The sequence below is a fragment of the Doryrhamphus excisus genome, linkage group LG16, assembly GCF_037039965.1.
Source record: "Doryrhamphus excisus strain RoL-2023G ecotype Guam linkage group LG16, RoL_Dexc_Guam_v1.1, whole genome shotgun sequence".
NCBI classification, from domain to species: domain Eukaryota; kingdom Metazoa; phylum Chordata; class Actinopteri; order Syngnathiformes; family Syngnathidae; genus Doryrhamphus; species Doryrhamphus excisus.
The window spans coordinates 18400189-18419783 of record NC_136372.1 but is presented as its reverse complement, the minus strand read 5'-3'; the positions used below and the strand labels follow the sequence as shown (position 1 = coordinate 18419783).

The following is a 19595-nucleotide window of genomic DNA, read 5'->3' as shown; positions in this document are numbered from 1 at the left end:
CTGGCACCAATGATTCATGACCTGTGACCCCAGAGACGTAGAGTGTGTGTATATATGTGTGTACGTGTGTGTATGTGTGTGTGTGTGTGTGGACTTCTTCTTCCTAAGTGGCCTTTCGTTTCAATTTCCTGGTCTAAATGATAAAAGAGAAGGGTTTGTCTTCCTGGAAGAATAAGGGAAAAAAAGTTGGAATTTAGGTATGCAAATGAGCTCTCTGGGTTTTGTGGTTTATTGGTGCACACACACACACACACACACACACACACACACACAGAACGCAGAAGCGTCATTCCATTACTTTGAAGAGCTTCTCAGAGAGGAGAAGCGAGCGAGCTCATTAAAAAGGAGGCTTTTTAAGGGTGGGGGGGGTGGAGGGGGGTGATGCTTGGACTGTTTAACGCTAGTTGCAAGTAGCAGGCCCGTGTTGGGAAGTTTGGGAGCTACAAAGGAAGCTGCGGGCCAATTTGATCAAAGCAGGCGTATTTAAGTAAATCCACCGTGGCGAGTTGCCGCCATTGTGACATCAACTCTTGCTCAACATGGCTGTCATTTATATGGCGTTAAAAACTAAACGTGGACAAAATAAATAATGTGACACGTTGACAAGTGAAAAGATAACTGATGTGAAGTTGACATAGAGATACTAGCTAGAGCATAGACAACCTGATTCTGACCTTGGAAATCCGCTTGTCATCATAAGTGCAGCCCTGTGGACGTGAAATAACATATATAACATCATATTGGCCAATATGGTAACGTGGACCAACAAGCCAACTGGACCTGAATGCCTCTGAATGCCTCTGAATGCCTCATACTCGTCTGTAGAGAATGACACATGAACTCATATTTACTTCCCTTTTCTGTGTATTCAAACCTGAGAAAATGCATTAATATGAGCTAGCTAACAACGGACGTCATGGGAAATATCTATTTAGATGCTAAAACAAACAAACAAAAAGACTCATAAGCTACAGCCATATGATTATTATTGTAGCAGCTAGCATGAAAAACTATATTTATCTGGCGGGGTACACCCTGGACTGGTCCAGCTCATCATAAGGATCATATAGATATGAAAATAATAATAATAATATTAAATTATCCACTGCAGAAATTCACTTATCGCGGCGGGGTCTCGAACCAATCGGCCGTGATAGATGAGGGATGGCGACCATGTTCAACTTCCATATGAGCGTGTGAACCGGATAACACCAATCCAAGCTGTTTGGGGACTCATTCCCATAAAACATATATTAGGATATATACATTCCCATAAGATATATGAATATATACACATTCCCATAAGATATACAGTGAAGAAAATAAGTATTTGAACACCCTGCTATTTTGCTATTTCTCCCACTTAGAAATCATGGAGGGGTCTGAAATTTTCATCGTAGGTGCATGTCCACTGTGAGAGAGATAAACTAAAAAGAAAAATCCAGAAATCACAATGCATGATTTTTTAACAATTTATTTGTGTGATACAGCTGCTAATAAGTATTTGAACACCTGAGAAAATGAATGTTAATATTTGGTACAGTAGCCTTTGTTTGCTATTACAGAGGTCAAACGTTTCCTGTAGTTTTTCACCAGGTTTGCACACACTGCAGGAGGGATCTTGGCCCACTCCTCCACACAGATCTTCTCTAGATCAGTCAGGTTTCTGGGCTGTCGCTGAGAAACACGGAGTTTGAGCTCCCTCCAAAGATTTTCGATTGGGTTCAGGTCTGGAGACTGGCTGGGCCATGCTAGAACCTTGATATGCTTCTTACGGAGCCACTCCTTGGTTTTCCTGGCTGTGTGCTTCGGGTCGTTGTCGTGTTGGAAGACCCAGCCACGACCCATCTTCAATGCTCTGACAGAGGGAAGGAGGTTGTTCCCCAAAATCTCACAATACACGGCCCCAGTCATCCTCTCTTTAATGCAGTGCACTCGTCCTGTCCCATGTGCAGAAAAACACCCCCAAAGCATGATGCTACCACCCCCATGCTTCACAGTAGGGATGGTGTTCTTCGGATTGTACTCTTCATTCTTCTTCCTCCAAACACGCTTATTGGAATTATGACCAAAAAGTTCTATTTTGGTCTCATCTGACCATAAAACTTTCTCCCATGACTCCTCTGTATCATCCAAATGGTCATATGCAAACTTAAGACGGGCCTTGACATGTGCTGGTTTAAGCAGGGGAACCTTTCGTGCCATGCATGATTTCACATCATGACGTCTTAGTGTATTACCTACAGTAACCTTGGAAACGGTGGTCCCAGCTCTTTTCAGGTCATTGACCAAGTCCTGTCGTGTAGTTCTGGGCTGATTCCTCACCTTTCTTAGAATCATTGAGACCCCACGAGGTGATATCTTGCATGGGGCTCCACTCCGACTGAGATTGACCGTCATGTTTAGCTTCTTCCATTTTCTAATGATAGCTCCAACAGTGGACCTTTTTTCACCAAGCTGCTTGGTAATTGCTCCGTAGCCCTTTCCAGCCTTGTGGAGGTGTACAATTTTGTCTCTGGTGTCTTTGGACAGCTCTTTGGTCTTCGCCATGTTACAAGTTAAAGTCTTACTGATTGTATGGGGTGGACAGGTGTCTTTATGCAGCTAACGACCTCAAACAGGTGCATCTGATTCAGGATGATACATGGAGTGCAGGTGGACTTCTAATGGGCAGACTAACAGGTCTTTCAGGGTCAGAATTCTAGATGATACACAGGTGTTCAAATACTTATTTGCAGCTGTATCACACAAATCAATTGTTAAAAAATCATGCATTGTGATTTCTGGATTTTTCTTTTTAGTTTATCTCTCTCACAGTGGACATGCAGCTACGATGAAAATTTCAGACCCCTCCATGATTTCTAAGTGGGAGAAATAGCAAAATAGCAGGGTGTTCAAATACTTATTTTCTTCACTGTATATAAAGGTATATACATTCCCATAAGTTACGTATATATGAAGATATATAGTACATTCCCATGAGATATATTAAGATATATACATTCCCATAAGATATATATATATGAAGATATATACATTCCCATAAGTTATATGAAAATATATACATTCCCATAAGATATAGTATATTAAGATACGTATATACATTCCCATAAGATATATATAAATATATACACATTCCCATAAGATATATATGCAGTCTATTTGCAGTACTATTGTAAGTCAGGGAATCTTTTACGTCATTCTTCCAGCTGATCAGTGATGTATGCAAATGAAGATATTCCATGCTAATATAGCGTGTGTGTGCGCGTGGGTGTGCGCGTGCACGTGTGTGTTCCAGGATTCAGCCGATGGGTCTGATGGAGCGGATCCAGGCCATAGCCCAGAACATGTCCGACATGGCAGGGAGGGTGGAGCAGATTCTGCAGCGCAGCGTTGCAAGCAAAAGAGGTGAGATTCGAACACACACACACACACGTGCATGTGAGCGTGCACGTGCACAGCGGGCCCACTCTCTCTGTCACGTTTAGAGTGTCAAATATAGTTGTAGCCTTTCAGGTGGATCTTACCTGTCCAATTGAAATCCATGCAATTTGGGAAAACACTTTGGTTTGTGGCCCACCAGCCCAGCCTGTCAGGTGTGAGCGTACTTGAAGACTCGGATGAACAATTTCGACGTGAATTGCACTTCCTGCTTGAGCTCACAGAACATGACGGACATTATTCACGACGCGTTGCCCATTCAAAGAGCGCAGCCTTCATTTATGTCAGGCTGGAAGCACTCAGGTGCGTCTCACAACACATTCTCGTGTCGGCGAGGATGTTTAAATCATGATGATGAGTGACCTTCTCCACGCTAATGTGATGTGATGGCCACGGCGGCTCTTTCATTAGCCGCCACTTTCAATTTGTGGCGTGGAAACGGAGCAAAAGCATGTTTGAATTCACTTTCCAGTTGTCCCCCCTTTGTCCGCTACACGGCCGGCTGTGACGTGGGGGCTCATTAACGTGTCATGACGTTCGATACCGTTTCATCGGGCCCCATCCACATGCAGCATCAAAGAAAGTGGCGCTATCATGCTAATGAGGCCCTGCCACTGACGAGGTGCTGCGTGGGGGAGGAGCCGCAACCCTGCTCCTCTAATTGGGCTCACTAGTGCTTTGAGGAGAAGGATGGATGGAGACGCGAGGGGGTGCAGATAGATGAGGACAGGGTCAGAACGAAGGGGGGGGGCAATGGATAGTACAAGCCGACGTGGTCATTAAGCATGTGAAGCTAGAAGGCCAATCATTTACTGAAACTGGTCCTCAGTCCAGACATAATGTTAGCTACACCTGCTGGAGGTAGGATGGAGGTAGGAGATCAATGGGAGACCTGGACCAGACCTGGACCAGCAGGAGCCTTATTACCTCCAAAGGATGACCTTGGATGCAGGTCCTCTATTGGCTCTCATTCAATGGGGTGTTAGCGTATGCTATCTCATTCAATGGGGTGTTAGCGTATGCTATCTCATTCAATGGGGTGTTAGCATATGCTATCTCATTCAATGGGGTGTTAGCGTATGCTATCTCATTCAATGGGGTGTTAGCATATGCTATCTCATTCAATGGGGTGTTAGCGTATGCTATCTCATTCAATGGGGTGTTAGCATATGCTATCTCATTCAATGGGGTGTTAGCATATGCTATCTCATTCAATGGGGTGTTAGCGTATGCTATCTCATTCAATGGGGTGTTAGCGTATGCTATCTCATTCAATGGGGTGTTAGCGTATGCTATCTCATTCAATGAGGTGTTAGCATATGCTATCTCATTCAATGGAGTGTTAGCATATGCTATCTCATTCAATGGAGTGTTAGCATATGCTATCTCATTCAATGGAGTGTTAGCGTATGCTAGCTCATTGAATGGGGTCTTAGCATATGTTACGTTAAGAATAGTGTGTTAGCATATGCTACGTCAAGAATGGTGTTAGCGTATGCTATGTCAAGAATGGGGTGTAAGCGGATGTTACGTCAAGAATAGTGTGTTAGCGTATGTTATCTCATTCAATGGGGTGTTAGCATATGTTATGACAAGAATGGTGTGTTAGCGTACATCATGTCAAGAATGGTGTGTTAGCAATTAGCTATTAGCTAGCTATGTGTGCTATGTTAGCAGTTAGCTATTTTCAACCACTGTGTCTTTTCCAGTGTTGTCCCACGAGAAGATCTAATTCATGTGAGGAACTGTACGTTGGCCAAACGGCACACGGTCCTACCCTCCTTTTGGGGTGCTGAAATGAACTCAGTTATCTTGGTCTTGTGTTCCATCTGTGATAACTACCCAGTGCCCATTCTTCTTGTCTGCAGCTAGAGAAGGAACATTCGGCCAGTGTGACATTCCCAAAGACCCTCGTTACCCAGACTGTCCCGGAAAGATGGATGTAAGTCCTCCTCCACTGTAGTCTAGTAGACAACGAAAGGTAAATCAATGACCTGAGACCCACAAATGTAGATATGGTAAGGAGTTAAATCTAGTCCAAGAAAAAAACAAATCTCCATGTTGATAAAGGTGGAAATGTTTAGTGATTAGGAGGAATTTTCAGGTTTTTTTCACCAAATATTGAAACTTTCTTCTTCAATGATTATTTATGTATGTATATAATATGTAAGTCACGCCAGGCCTGACAAACTATGTCAACATGTACATAAGTCAGTGTTAAGTTAGAATCCTGTGCGTGTGTTTCAGTGGATGCGTGCCCGTTGGACCTCGGACCCGTGCTATGCTTTTTACGGCGTCGACGGCTCGGACTGCTCCTTCCTCATCTACCTGAGCGAGGTGGAGTGGTTCTGCCCCGCATTGGCCTGGAGGAACCAAACTGCAACGCCCACCTTCAAGCCCCCACCCAGGAAACAGGTATGACACCCACAATGTAGAACCGCTGCTGAGGTCTTTGTCCTGGAAAGCGGAAGCAGTGAAAACCAGGATGAAGAACATTTCCCAAATGACGAGGAAGGTTTGAGTAGAACAGAACGCCAAACACGAAGCCGCTCCGCTTTGAAGCTCCTGAGGTCAAACGGAGCATTCATCACGTCTCTAATCAATCACGAGCTCCGCTTTACGATCGATGACATCTCGGCAGGCAGAATATACAGCACGCCGTTTTTCCACAGCGCGCTAGCCGTCATTCCCCGGTGAGTTTGCCCTCTTGAGTCATTTTAATCTTCATCCTTACCGGTTACAAATGATGCATTTCCTGTGCAATCATTCCGAAAGGTCTCCCTCCCTGCTTAGCCTCTCCCACCTCCTGCGTGTTTGTCCCGGGAGTACCGTGCAGCCGCCGTAATGAATTCTGATGCGGAGTCATTGTGCAGCCCAGCGTTTGTACACACACTACTGTGTTTTGTGGCTTGTATGCATCCCTCGGGTGCTCTGGATTCGGATGTGCTGTGCACCAGTTGCTCTTCTTACCTGCGTTGGGGGCGTACAGGACGGCTCTGCATACTGATGTGCTCATTGAGGGGATCTGAGGTAGGGGGGGTTCTCAGCGAGACAGTCAAATTGCACTATAACGCCGTCGGACTGAAGAGCTGAATGTAATGCTCAGTACTGAGACGGAAGTATTATACAGTAGCTACAGCGGAGCAGACAGTATTAATAAACACTTGGGAAGGATGGAAAATAGGATGAAAAATCCATTTTCTATATATCCATATAGAAAATGGATGGATGGACGTTTCACCAAAATGTCTGTACAATGATGCCACAACTTAATCAACACTAAAAATAACCATTTTTAAACAGCATGAAGCTGAACTGTGTGTGCGAACCTCCTCGGCACGACACGGCGAGGTGCCTTTCACTTCCTGGTTGTGGAGCATGGATTTCAAAGGGAAAGATGCAGGCTGACACATTTAGGATGTTTTTTTGGCTTAGATCTGCACCGTTCTTTCTTCTATGGTGGAGTTACATCATCATCTCTTTGTGTCTTTTTCGCAAAAAACGTAAAATCTCATCGACTATTCAGCTTCTTAGCTTTCTTTGTCAATGGACAAAAACCGATGTGCCGATATTGTCCAACTCTCAATTTCCAATAATCAGCCGATACCGATATGTGTAACATGACATCATGATGGAATGAACATATGTGTTGTATGCAGCGTTTTTTAATATCGGTTTTCATGATCAGGAAAACAAATCTGATACCGATGTCGACTGATATCACATTTTTACGCTGATATCAAGCCGATAATTATCGGCCATCCCTAGTATTTGGCTTAGATCCGCACCGATCTTTCTTCTATTGTGGAGTTCCATCATCACCTCTTTGTGTCTCTTCCGCAAAAAAACATAAAATCTCATCGACTATTCAGCTTCTTAGCTTTCTTTGTCGCTAACAAACAACGGTAATTAAAGAGAGTAGTGTGTGTGGAACAAATCCATGCCCTGCAACAGTCCTTTTATTGCAAATGTTGACCAGAAATCAAAGGTGAACACAGGAAATAATGTTGTACAAGCCGACCAATCACAGCCCAGTGAGGATGTTTTGTGGGGGGGTGTGAATAAGGCCAGACCTTAACAGGGTTTATGGGGTCTCCTGTTTCAGACGTCCGACCTTCAGCTGGCTGCAAGTAGACTTCACTCCACTTCTGCATTTTATGGCCTTAAAAACCTCTCCTCGCGTCAGGGACATCCGTATGAAAAGAATTTGATGTCCATTTAGTCGCTCGGTTTTGACTACAGCCTCTTTGCTTCCGGCCAAGCGCTAATTCCTGATGTGCAGAATTAATATCTGCTGACAAACTGGCTCAGCATTCGCCTGCAGAAAAGAAACGCTGGCGTGCGAAAGCAGCCCAATCTGAATGAGCAACGGTCCTAAAATGTCTTTGTCCTCCAGGCCGCCTTCCGCTTTGACACGGGGGCTCTGCTGGAGCAGGTGGGCACCGGGAAGGAGTCGCTCAGCTTCATGAGGAGACGCATACGGAGGCTGGCGGCACAGTGGGCTTCGGCCGCCCGACGGCTGGCTGACAAGCTGCGCGGCGGCCACTGGCGGGACGAGAAGCGGGTGAGCGTGGAGCATTTGCACACATAAATATGCATCCGCACACAAGCCGTCTGCGAGAACAGATGACGGGAGACGTCGAGTGCCTCATTTGCTTTCAGGACGTTTTCTTCATGCGGCGTCAACAACCAGTCGGGCAGGCATGGCCGCATGCTGGCTCGTCAATTGCTGTGGCGTTCTGTTGCAATAAAGTTGCACTTCTTTGATTGTGGCAGCTGCTGGGCTGTTGTGCTTTGAGTTCATAGACGAGTTCAGTGTGGCCCCTGGTTGGCGGGGGTGCGACTACCCATTTTCTGCCTGGAGAGCAGTTGAAAATGGTCGTTGTGTTGGGAATCATTGTTTGGAAGTACCCGAGTCACGTTCCAGGTAGAATGAGACTGATTCTGATTGCATTAAAAAACACAGCCAGATGAAACGTCACCTTACGTCATACGCCAAGGACAAAAGGAGCCAAAGTAACTCCTCCGGCGGCCGCTGGTGTGGACGGTGCAGAGGTTCTGAAAAAGCCTCCTGAAACGTCACTCACCAGTCATGCATCACCAGTTCACATCATGTCATGCCGCCAAGGAAAAAAGGAGCCAAGGCACTGTTGACAGTGAAGAGGTGTTGAAGAAGTCTCCTGAAACTTCACTCACCAGTCATGCATTGCCAGCTCACATGTCATGCCACCAAGGAAAAAAGGAGCCAAGGCGCTGTAGACAGTGCAGAGGTGCTGAAACCTAAGAAGTCTCCTGAAACTTCCCTCACAAGTCATGCATCAGCAGTTCACATCACTTCATGCCGCCAAGGAAAAAAGGAGTCAAGGTAACTCCACCGGCGGCCGCTGGCGTGGACAGTGCAGAGGTGCTGAAACCCAAGAAACCTCCTGAAACGTCACTCACCAGTCATCCAGTTCACATCACTTCATGCCACCAAGGAAAAAAGGAGCCAAGGCAGCCCCAGAAGCAACCAAGGCACTGTCTACAGTGCAGAGGTGCTGAAACCCAAGAAGCCTCCTGAAATGTTACTCACCAGTCATCCAGTTCACATCACTTCATGCCGCCAAGGAAAAAAGGAGCCAAGGTAGCTCCAGCGACAGCCACTAGCTTGGACAGTGCAGAGGTGCTGAAACCCAAGAAGTCTCCTGAAACTTCACTCATCTGTCATGCATCACCAGCTCACATCATGTCATGCCACCAAGGAAAAAAGGAGCCAAGGTAACCAAGCAACCAAGGCACTGTCTACAGTGCAGAGGTGCTGAAACCCAAAAAGCCTCCTGAAACGGCACTCACCAGTCATCCAGTTCACATCACTTCATGCCGCCAAGGAAAAAAGGAGCCAAGGTAGCTCCAGTGACAGCCACTAGCCTGGACAGTGCAGAGGTGCTGAAACCCAAGAAGCCTCCTGAAACGTCACCCAGCGGTCATCCATCATCCATCACTTTATGCCACCAAGGAAAAAAGGAGCCAAGTTTATGAATTTCTAATCCCCTCCTGAATGTGGCATGAATTGTGATACTTAGTGAGACGGGGACTCAAATAATAATTTTCCCAACACATTTTTTCCCAGAGAATCCGACAGTAAATAAATGCTGTTTGTGTACGTATGAATTATTCATCTCTTCTTTATCTTCATTTGGCAGTTAACTAGCATGAATTTGCTGCCGCTTGACTAAATGTCATTAGACACATCGTTACATTTCAAATCTGACATTAACGAACGTGAGCATCGGTTCCTCCCCATGGAGAAGTCGCATGTCTCCTAGACGTAAAAACCACTGAAATCCACTCTTTCTTTCCTCGGAACGCAGATTCTTGTCCACGTGGGCTTCCTGACAGAGGAGTCCGGTGACGTGTTCAGCCCCAAGGTCCTGAAAGGAGGCCCTCTGGGGGAGATGGTGCAGTGGGCCGACATCCTCACAGCTCTCTATGTGCTTGGACACGAGCTGAAGATCTCCGTTTCCGTCAAGGAGCTGCATGGGTATGTTGCCATTTCCTTTTCCTTTACACCATCCTGTCCACGCGTTGGGGCGCGCTGCCGCAGGACACCATTGCCCAAAATCAAAGTCGGATGAAGGATTAGCTGATTGACTGAATATGCTGAGTAAAACGCTTTATATATCCACCTGCACACAAAAGCAATGCAGCATGAAATACAGCCAGGTCAAGGTCAAGGTCAAGGTCATTTATTGATATGGTTTATCATTTCCAGCAGTTCAACTGCCCAAAGTGCCTAAAACAGCCAATAAGACACCAAACTACACAACAAAAAAACACAATGATACAACGTCCAGTCAGACATTTTTGCGAGTGTAACCACATCCACGATAAAACTCAACTCTGAACCCATGACATCACTTCCTGTCTGCCCACCGCTCCATGAAACACATTCATAGAAACACACAAGTCTTATTTACGTCCTAAATGGCGTATTTGCTCTGATTCTATCGACTATATTGGGTAATAGGAGTGTAACGGTGACTATAGGGGTGTTATTTCATGTCTACAGCGCTCTAATAATGTTAAAAAACGCATTTAGAAGGTTGCAAACAGGTTTTCTATGCTCTAACTGTAAACATATTTGGTTTATAAATGAGGAATCCTCATCACGGGGGAGTCTAGACTAGAGCCAACCAACCCTGATAATACTGTAGCCAGATGTCCTACATGCACATTACCCTTGAACTCAGCACCCAGGAAGCATCGGGATTGTGTTGTTTCATGGCCGTTGCGTGCTGTAAGGGGCACAAGGCACGAGATGAAACCGACCATTGCAAGTCAATAATGTCTGTCGTTAAATAAGGTTTGAATAGGAAACTTTTTTTTTTAACCATCAATGAGAACAACAAAATGCAAAGGAATAAAGCATTTTTGAAGGAAAGGTGGCTAATTATTGGCTGCCGTGGCAATGTCGGCATATGCCAGTTTACCATCTAAAAGGATTTGGAATGTTATATTCTATATATAATATATACACTATAATGTGTTTTTACCCTGTTGAAATGCGTGTGTCGCTATCCTTTTTAGGGGTGCTGATTCTTTACTTTCTCTTTCATGTATTCCGGCTTTGTTGTCATCACTCGAGGTGAACTGAAAGTAATGAAGCGCCGAATCACGGTGCTGTAGCTTTCATGATCACCTTTGTTGATACGTAGATCCGTAGATACCAGATACCAGATACCGTAGACGCCCTATTCCTGTGTGCGTACTTCCTCCTCCTCCCTGCAGAGAGCATTTTTGCCTGAGGGCTTGACAGCATCACCGCAGTTGGTGCACCTCCTCCCTGCTGCATCTCACTGACTCCAGGGTGATAACAGGCGTGTAGCTTGTCATCGGGCACACTCACGCACACACACTCACACACACACACACACACACACACACACACACGCCACGCTTCTCCCAGCCAGGTTGGCGTTTCATTGCTTTCATCTTAAAATCTAAGCCTATTGATTGTCACATGAGCGAGGTGCAATAAGAAGAACGGAGACAGCCGACAGGTCCGTGATCTTTCAGAAAGTCTCCAGCTCAGGAAAAACACCCGAGTGCGACATTTTGATTTGCAGGCAAGCTGATGATGATGATGATGTCTGCTTGTTAGTGAGCGAAGCATCCACTGGCGTGGAGAAGAGGAAGTGGCTTTAATGACTTAGCGCTGCCCTTTGAGCTTCAATATCAGGCTGGGAGGGAAAGGTGCTTTGATAAGGGCACACTCGGGGGAGGGGCGAGGTGGGAAATGGGCTGCGGCGGGAATGCTGCTCCTATTATTTACCCCGCTAATTGGTGTCACGGTGTATCGATTTAGTGCAGTGTAGCTCCATCAGGAACACCATCACAAGCCCTGAGGTAACCGCGCGGGTTCTGGCGCGTGACCAAAAACTGCAGTACTTCCTGCCCTGACAAATACACACACGGCCATATTTGGTTGTTTTTCACGTTTTCCTGGAGGAAAATGAAAGAATGGTGGGCGTCGACTATTCAAGTATTGACGCTACAATGACGCCGTTCCCTGTGGCTCCGCCTTTTTCATGAGCTTTCAGATATTCTATATTTATGTATTTACTAGGGAGGTCCGATATTGCCTTTTTGGACAAAAACCGATATTGGCCAACTCTCAATTTCCAATAATCAGCCGATACCGATATGTGTAACATGACATCATGATGGAATGAACATATGTAGCATATACTGATACCACCGATACCGATATCGACTGATATCACATTTTTACGCTGATATCAAGCTGATAATTATCAGCCATCCCTAGTATTTGGCTTAGATCCGCACCGATCTTTCTTCTATTGTGGAGTTACATCATCACCTCTTTGTGTCTCTTTCGCAAAAAAACTTTAAATCTCATCGACTATTCAGCTTCTTAGCTTTCTTTGTCGCTAACAAACAACGGTAATTAAAGAGAGTAGTGTGTGTGGAACAAATCCATGCCCTGCAACAGTCCTTTTATTGCAAATGTTGACCAGAAATCAAAGGTAAAGTGGTAAACACACGGGAAATAATGCTGTTCAAGCCGACCAATCACAGCCCTGATGGTCAAGGCTCTTAGCCCAGTGAGGATGTTTTGTGGGGGGGTGTGAATAAGGCCAGACCTTAACAGGGTTTATGGGGTCTCCTGTTTCAGACGTCTGACCTTCAGCTGGCTGCAAGTAGACTTCACTCCACTTCTGCATTTTATGGCCTTAAAAACCTCTCCTCGCGTCAGGGACATCCATCCGTATGAAAAGAATTTGATGTCCATTTAGTCGCTCGGTTTTGACTACAGCCTCTTTGCTTCGCTGATATCAAGCCGATAATTATCGGCCATCTTTAGTATTTACTGTTTTGCTCTATCAAAACTCCTGTCCGACCCGAATCTGATCTGATTTTTTTATGCGTGATCTCCATGATCCTGGAGGGGAGAGAGACCCCCCCCCCCCAAAATATATTTAGACACTTGAATGGTGGCCCATGACCGCCAAAGCAACACACGCCACGGTTTGGTTGCGTCATTCGTAGCTTCTGGATAAGCGCTAATGCTTAGCGATTGCGCATCTCCAGACGCGGCTCCAGAGACCCGCGGTTGCTAGCTTGTTAGTAAATGTACATTTATGGATGCAGGCAGCGTATGATTCCTCCGGAGCTCATATTGGACTCTATTCATCAGGAAATAAAATGTGCAGCCTGAGGGAAAATATAATGGAGGGCTGAAATGGAAGCCAAGTGGATTTATCTGCGTCTGACGCTGTTTTCTCTTTGGGTGGGGGGGGGGTAACAAAACAGAGCCCGTCGTATGCACGCGTATGTCCCGCTTGTATTTATGGCGTTACTAAATTGCCCGGTGATAGGCAACATCTGTAAATCCATTTTGCATGACTATCACTGGCTAAAAGCGTTGTACACGGCCCTCTATTGCGTCTTCTTGGTCGCCCACGTGTTATTAAATTGACTTATGGTTATGTGGGTTGTGCTCCCACAGATTCCCTCAGGCTGCCGTCTATTTACATCTCCCGTTCTTCGCACTCCAACCTTTAGGAAGAGGTTGGCGATGGCTCGGGAGTCTTCAGCACCTCGGAATTGTTGATGTGTACATTTTTCTCCGCGAGGCGGTTTAGCTGGCCTGTTAGCGGTACCGCCGGGGGAGACGAGCTGGTGTAGTCCAGCGTGTTGTTGACACTAATTGGCACCAGTCACGCTCACTGGTTTATGCTAGCAGCCGCCGGTAGCTTCCAGTTAGGATCCCGCACAGGCACATCTTGAACAGCATATGTCCTGCAAGTCCAGCTTTTTTCTACAAATGATGGTACTTTAAATTGGAAGGAATACTTCATCCAGTACCGCATGTATTTCACTCTGAAGACCAAAAGTACAGAATAACAATGGGGAACTTAACTTTGGGGTACGCTGACTTCAGGGGAGAGGCGGGGTCCACCCTGGACTGGTCAATCCCAGGGCACATATAGACAAACAACCATTCACACTCACATTCATACCAAATACAATTTGGAGTGGCTAATCAAGCTAGCATTTTTTTGGAATGGGGGAGGGAAGCGGAGTACTCGGAAAAAACCCCATGCACGGGGAGAACATGCAAACTCCACACAGAGTTGCCAAAGCAGGGAATCGAACCCAGGTCTCCCCATCTCCAGAATTTGTGGCCTACCTGCTAACCACTTCTCCAACGTGCGGCCGGGTGAGCTAACTAAAATACAAATGTAAGGCATTCAGAAGACGCATTCAGAGGCCTTGGGAGGATGGACCAGAGGCGTGGATCTGGGCCGTGGGTTTCTCCACTGCCCACTAGGTGTCAGTGATGTTACATTGATGTCACAGTAACCACTGCAGGAACCAGACGTAAAAAACCAAAACAAACAATTAACTCCCCCAATGCTAACATGTGAGTCTACATTATGTCTACTACATCGGCTAATACAAGCGTAGAGGTTACGTCATAGTTAGAGGGCTCCGATAATGTCGAATATTGTGGAACTTCACTTATCACTTCAATAAGTTCACTTATCACGGTGGAGTCTGGGACCAAAAACCGTGATAATCAAGACAACATTGTAGCAGAAGTGGAATAAAAGCTTCTTCTGTGGAGCCAAGCGTATGTTTCTCAGCTGTGGAAAGGGACTCAGACCGTGACTCAGCGTGGCGGTCGATAGATGGACTCCAATCGGTATTGGTAGGGGGTTAAACGCCTGAGCGGTGTCTACATCTAATGAATCCTCCAAATGTTCCTTTAAGTAGAAGTAGTACCCATAAATATACTGCTTGTGTGTTGATTGGATATTTAATCATCAGCAGAAGGAAGCAGCCAAGCTCTGCCAATAAACACGAATACGAGAGGAAGAGGTCTTTCCATCCACATCTCCCAGTTCTGCCATTAGATGCTGATGGTCTTTGGTCTACGTATTTGTGGTCTATGATCTAGTACACCGGTGGTTTAGCTCATCTTCAGGAGACTCCAAGTGGTTGTCCTGCTCGTGTCCTCGATGCTTGAATAACGTGAAGGATTTCATTGATGAAAACCTGCACCACACACACGGTACCCAACGGAGGACTTTTCTAGACGGGAAGCGAGGCGATGGTGTGCCGTATCACCCCAAGAAAAGGGAAAATGGAAATATGGGGAGAATACAAATAGGCTGCTGACTTTGCACTCCAGTTCTCCACCCGCCTCCTCTCAAAATATGCCCCGAGATGATTTAATATTGATAACTCCCATATACGGAACCTTTGCAGGCTTAACGCCATGACACCTTCATGTAGTCTTACCTGGACGTTCATGAGCACGGATGTTAGCAGAGGTTTGAGCCCGCTGGCTGCTGCGTTCGCTGACCTTTACGCAGGAGGCGTTTTTGTAAATAGTAGAACACGGAGTAGGATTTCACAGAAATACATCTTGTAGAGGTACTGCACCATTGCAGTATCGGCGTCATAGGAAGATTTATAGGGAGCCCGGCAAGGTTTATTTTTGCAGGAACCGACCGCAGCTTCTGATGTGATGTACAGTATATACAGTATATACAGCATGTACAGTATGTATAGTATGTATAGTCAGACAGCACCTATTGCTGACAACCCAATAGTACGTGTGACTTCACACCTCTGACTCAGCATTGCGGACTTTCTTGACACAAAGACGTCACCCTGCCTGTGATCCTTCCTTGGAAGTTGGACCATTGCTTAGTGTCGGTACCCTTTATACACGGCAGGTGTGGATATTACACCTACAGGTACAGTCTAATACATGGTAATGGTAATGGTAATGGTTTTATTTCATTTGAACATGCATCAGATTCCAATTGAATGCATCCCATAATCAGTTCCCAGTTCCACATGTCCAAAAGGAGTAGGAAGAAGCAAAGCTTATTAAATCCTACCCCTCCATCTGGTACTTTTACAATCACTAACTGTTATATTTGTTCACTTTCTGCTTTCCTAATATAATTTAAGTTTTAAAAAAATATTATTTAATGAATTTTTAAATTATTTTTATTTATTTATTTATTCGTGTATTTATTTATTTAAATTTAGCAGGACTTTGAGGTGAAGCAAAGCTTATTCTTAAATCCTACCCCTCCATCTGGTACTTTTACAATCAGTAACTGTTACATTTGTTCACTTCCTGCTTTCCTAACATAATTTAAGTAAAAAAAAAAATTTAATTAATTTTTTAATTATTTTTATTTATGTATTCGTGTATTTATTTATTTAAATTTTAGCGGGACTTTGAGGTGAAGCAAAGCTTATTAAATCCTACCCCTCCATCTGGTACTTTTACAATCACTAACTGTTACATTTGTTCACTTCCTGTTTTCCTAATATAATTTAAGTTTTTAAAAAATATATTTTTTAATTCAATTTTTAATTGTTTTTATATATTTATATATGTATTTATTTGTGTATTTATTTATTTAAATTTAGCGTAACTTTGAGGTGAAGCAAAGCTTATTAACCGCGGTATAGTCCGGCACTTTCTGCTTGAATAGCAATGACTGCGGACCTTCGGACTCAGACAGGAACAACCGTCACACAGAACATCGGCGGAAAACCGCCGGCCTCTGCATGCACACTAAGGAACGATCAACGACAGAGCTGTGATTTCTCCCGGGAGCCAAAGCGTCGGCGTGCAGTCGCGGTGCGCACCCCTGTCTCCAAACTATTTGATGCACTTTAATCCCTTTACTATTAGTTTCCTCACATTTGCATATTTCCAATTAAACCTCCGGCAGCATCTGAGGATCTCTGAGGAGCAATGTCACGTGACGCTTCGCCCTCGGTTGCTGTGATACTGGAGCAGCTTTTACAGCGAGTTAATGCACCACGCCACGAGTGGACACGCTGGGATCATTTCAACGGGTTGATGCTGAAGTCAATGGCTCAAATTGATGCGCTAATACCCACTTTAGAGGCTGCACGGCGGTCGAGTGGGTAGCACGCAGACCTCACAGCTAGGAGAGCAGAGTTCAATCCCACCCTCGGCTATCTCTGTGTGGAGTTTGCGTGTTCTCCGGGTACTCCGGTTTCCTCCCACATTCCAAAAACATGCTAGGTTAATTGGAAACTCCAAATTGTCCATAGGTATGAATGTGAGTGTGAATGGTTGTTTGTCTCTTCTCCAGCAGATGTCTACAGCTGTGTGTCGGTCCCAAGGTACCTTGAGTCCAACGTAAGCTTGACAAAGTCGCCCATAGACATGACCACCGGGCGGCGGTGTAGCAAGGTAGTATAGCTGCAAAGGACTGATTTATCGCCCAAAAACATCCCTATTTGTCCACCAGTATACGCTTTTAATTAATCCTGTTTTTCACAGAGGCCTTGCTTATATGATGTTTTATTGTCTCTCTCGTTCTTCTAGCGATGCTTTGGAAGTGCTTTCCTTTCATGCCGTCTTCATTGTGGAGCAAATCCTTTTGTTGTAAGACTCAAGTTATTTGGTGGAGTGTAGCTCCATGCTTGGAATGCGGCGCATGCTGCAGCGTGCACGTGTCTGATGAAGTACAATTCATGCTATATAAATCATACGCAACCCAAGTGGGTCACGGAGAAATCCAGGTGATGCATCTCTGTCTGGTTCCATATTTAGCATCACGCAGGTGAGTGTGCTAGTTCGCAAAACAGCATACAGGACTATTTTTGTTTTCTTCCTATCTTATGGAAATGATTTATACATTGCAGACTTGATTGGACTCAACCGGGGCCTTACCCTGGGGATGCACCGGAAACACCAACACAAAGTAATAGCACAAGTTTATTGATGTTCATGTCCCGATGGCATCAGTACTCTGTATGAAATATAAAATATGTACCAGAAAGACGGTAAAACAATCTGGTGGATCAGAAAGGTCAGTCTCAAACTCCAGTGTGGAATATTCAGTCCATAATCACATGTCAACCAAGTGACTCTATAATCATCACACTGCAACTTAACTTATAAGGGGATGATAATAAGTAAGAACTATATTGACATATGTTTACAAAGCAAGAACCGCAAAGCATGCTGGGAAGCCGGAAGTACAGAAGTGATGCCGCCTCGCATCATATTTTTTGCTGGGGAATTAATCGTAACAATCTGGCATTACGGCTCTGGGCTGTTGTTTATGAAGTCATTCATGCCGGGTTATTCATGCATTGTAAATGCAAAGTGCAGCTCTCTGGGAGGCAACATTTACGGAATGTGGCAAGCGCCATGAAGGCATCATGGCTAACAGATTCAGCTGCAATAACACTTGAGAGCAGCCATCCCGCTGTTGTGTCAAAGATGTGCGGTTAGCTGTTGCACAGTTGATGATGTGTGTGTGTGGGGGGGGGGGCGCCAAAACAAACCGTGGACAAATTGGGCGGCTCCACTATTGCTCGATGCCGGCCGCTCTTGTGTACGCTTGAACGACCTCGCCATCATCATCCTGAGAGCGCTGACACGCTTCACGACGGAATTGGGCTCTTTTCATTTGAACTGCGCACCTTCATCCCAGACAAAAGGATATGGCTTTGGATCAGCAGATCAACAGGTTTGGCTGAGGGACCCCCCAGCACCCCTTCATGACGAGCGGGAACCAAATTGTTTATTTTTCCACTCAAGTAGCTTTAATGATTGAATACAAAGTCTACATTTGGGGTATACAAAATCTAGGAATAGGAACAATACCACCCGAGTTCTTCAATTCTTTCAACTGGGAAGTAACTAAGTGACTGTAAAATAAAAATTATTATTATTATTTGGAGTGAAGCAAGGGCCGCACGATGGACAAGTGGTTAGCATGTCAGCTAACCCTGCCATTGGCTGGCGACCAGTCCAGGGTGGACCCCGCCTCTCCCCCAAAGACAGCTGGGATAGGCTCCAGCATACCCCCACCCTAGTGAGGATAAGCCATAAAATGTAACCCATCAATACAATAAATAGAAGATGGATGAATGGAATATTAGCAGTTGTAATGCCAGCGCTGGAGAGAACGGTCAGCCACCTCGCCGAGGTCCAGCGATCGGTGATCCGTGAAGTGAAACCGAGTTCTTTTTCCTCATAAGTCTTCATGGAGGCGGTCCCATGATCAGGAAACTGTTTGTTGGTGTATCGGTTTGATCTGGTCTCAACCAGTCTTGGCTGGGTGGCTAGTCACCTCAGCCAGGAGTCAGGAAGGTAACTCATCATGTACTGTAACTGTGTGTATTAATTCATTCCAGAAGGTCCAACTCAAACCAAAACATTAAACATGTTAACCCAATCAGTTTTTCCCGTAAATATGTAAATCCCCTTCCACTGTTTTCTCCTGGTCCGTTGAAGGCCTTCTTGCAATCCAACAACGTTGCGTTTGTCACATCGAAGTGCCGGCGCAGACATCGGCGCGCATCTAATGATGAGATTTCTGTAAGCCTTGCCGCCGTGTGACACTCACACGTACTCGGAAGGCACTGTCGGCAAAGGGCAGATTTGTGGCATCTCGATGTGGAAGAGGCTAATCATATGGTGTCTGCAGGTTTCTGGGCGTCCCTCCTGGGAGAGGAAGCTGCCCCCTGACCGGGCCTCTGCCTTTCGACCTGATCTACACGGACTACCACGGCCTGCAGCAGATGAAGCAGCACATGGGGTTGTCACTGAAGAAGCACAAGTCAGTATCTGT

At 45.4% G+C, this 19595-nt stretch overlaps 1 protein-coding gene across 1 annotated transcript in view; it reads left to right on the top strand.

Annotated features, from left to right (window-relative positions):
* The window catches only part of mgat5b (alpha-1,6-mannosylglycoprotein 6-beta-N-acetylglucosaminyltransferase B), a 42615-nt gene that overhangs the window by 12085 nt on the left and 10935 nt on the right, over positions 1–19595 (top strand). Inside the window, exons 5-10 of the mRNA XM_078797175.1 lie at positions 3299–3408; positions 5310–5383; positions 5689–5856; positions 7838–8005; positions 9792–9961; positions 19452–19583. Coding sequence (XP_078653301.1) covers positions 3299–3408; positions 5310–5383; positions 5689–5856; positions 7838–8005; positions 9792–9961; positions 19452–19583 — 822 coding nt within the window. The remainder of the gene's footprint in view (positions 1–3298; positions 3409–5309; positions 5384–5688; positions 5857–7837; positions 8006–9791; positions 9962–19451; positions 19584–19595) is intronic.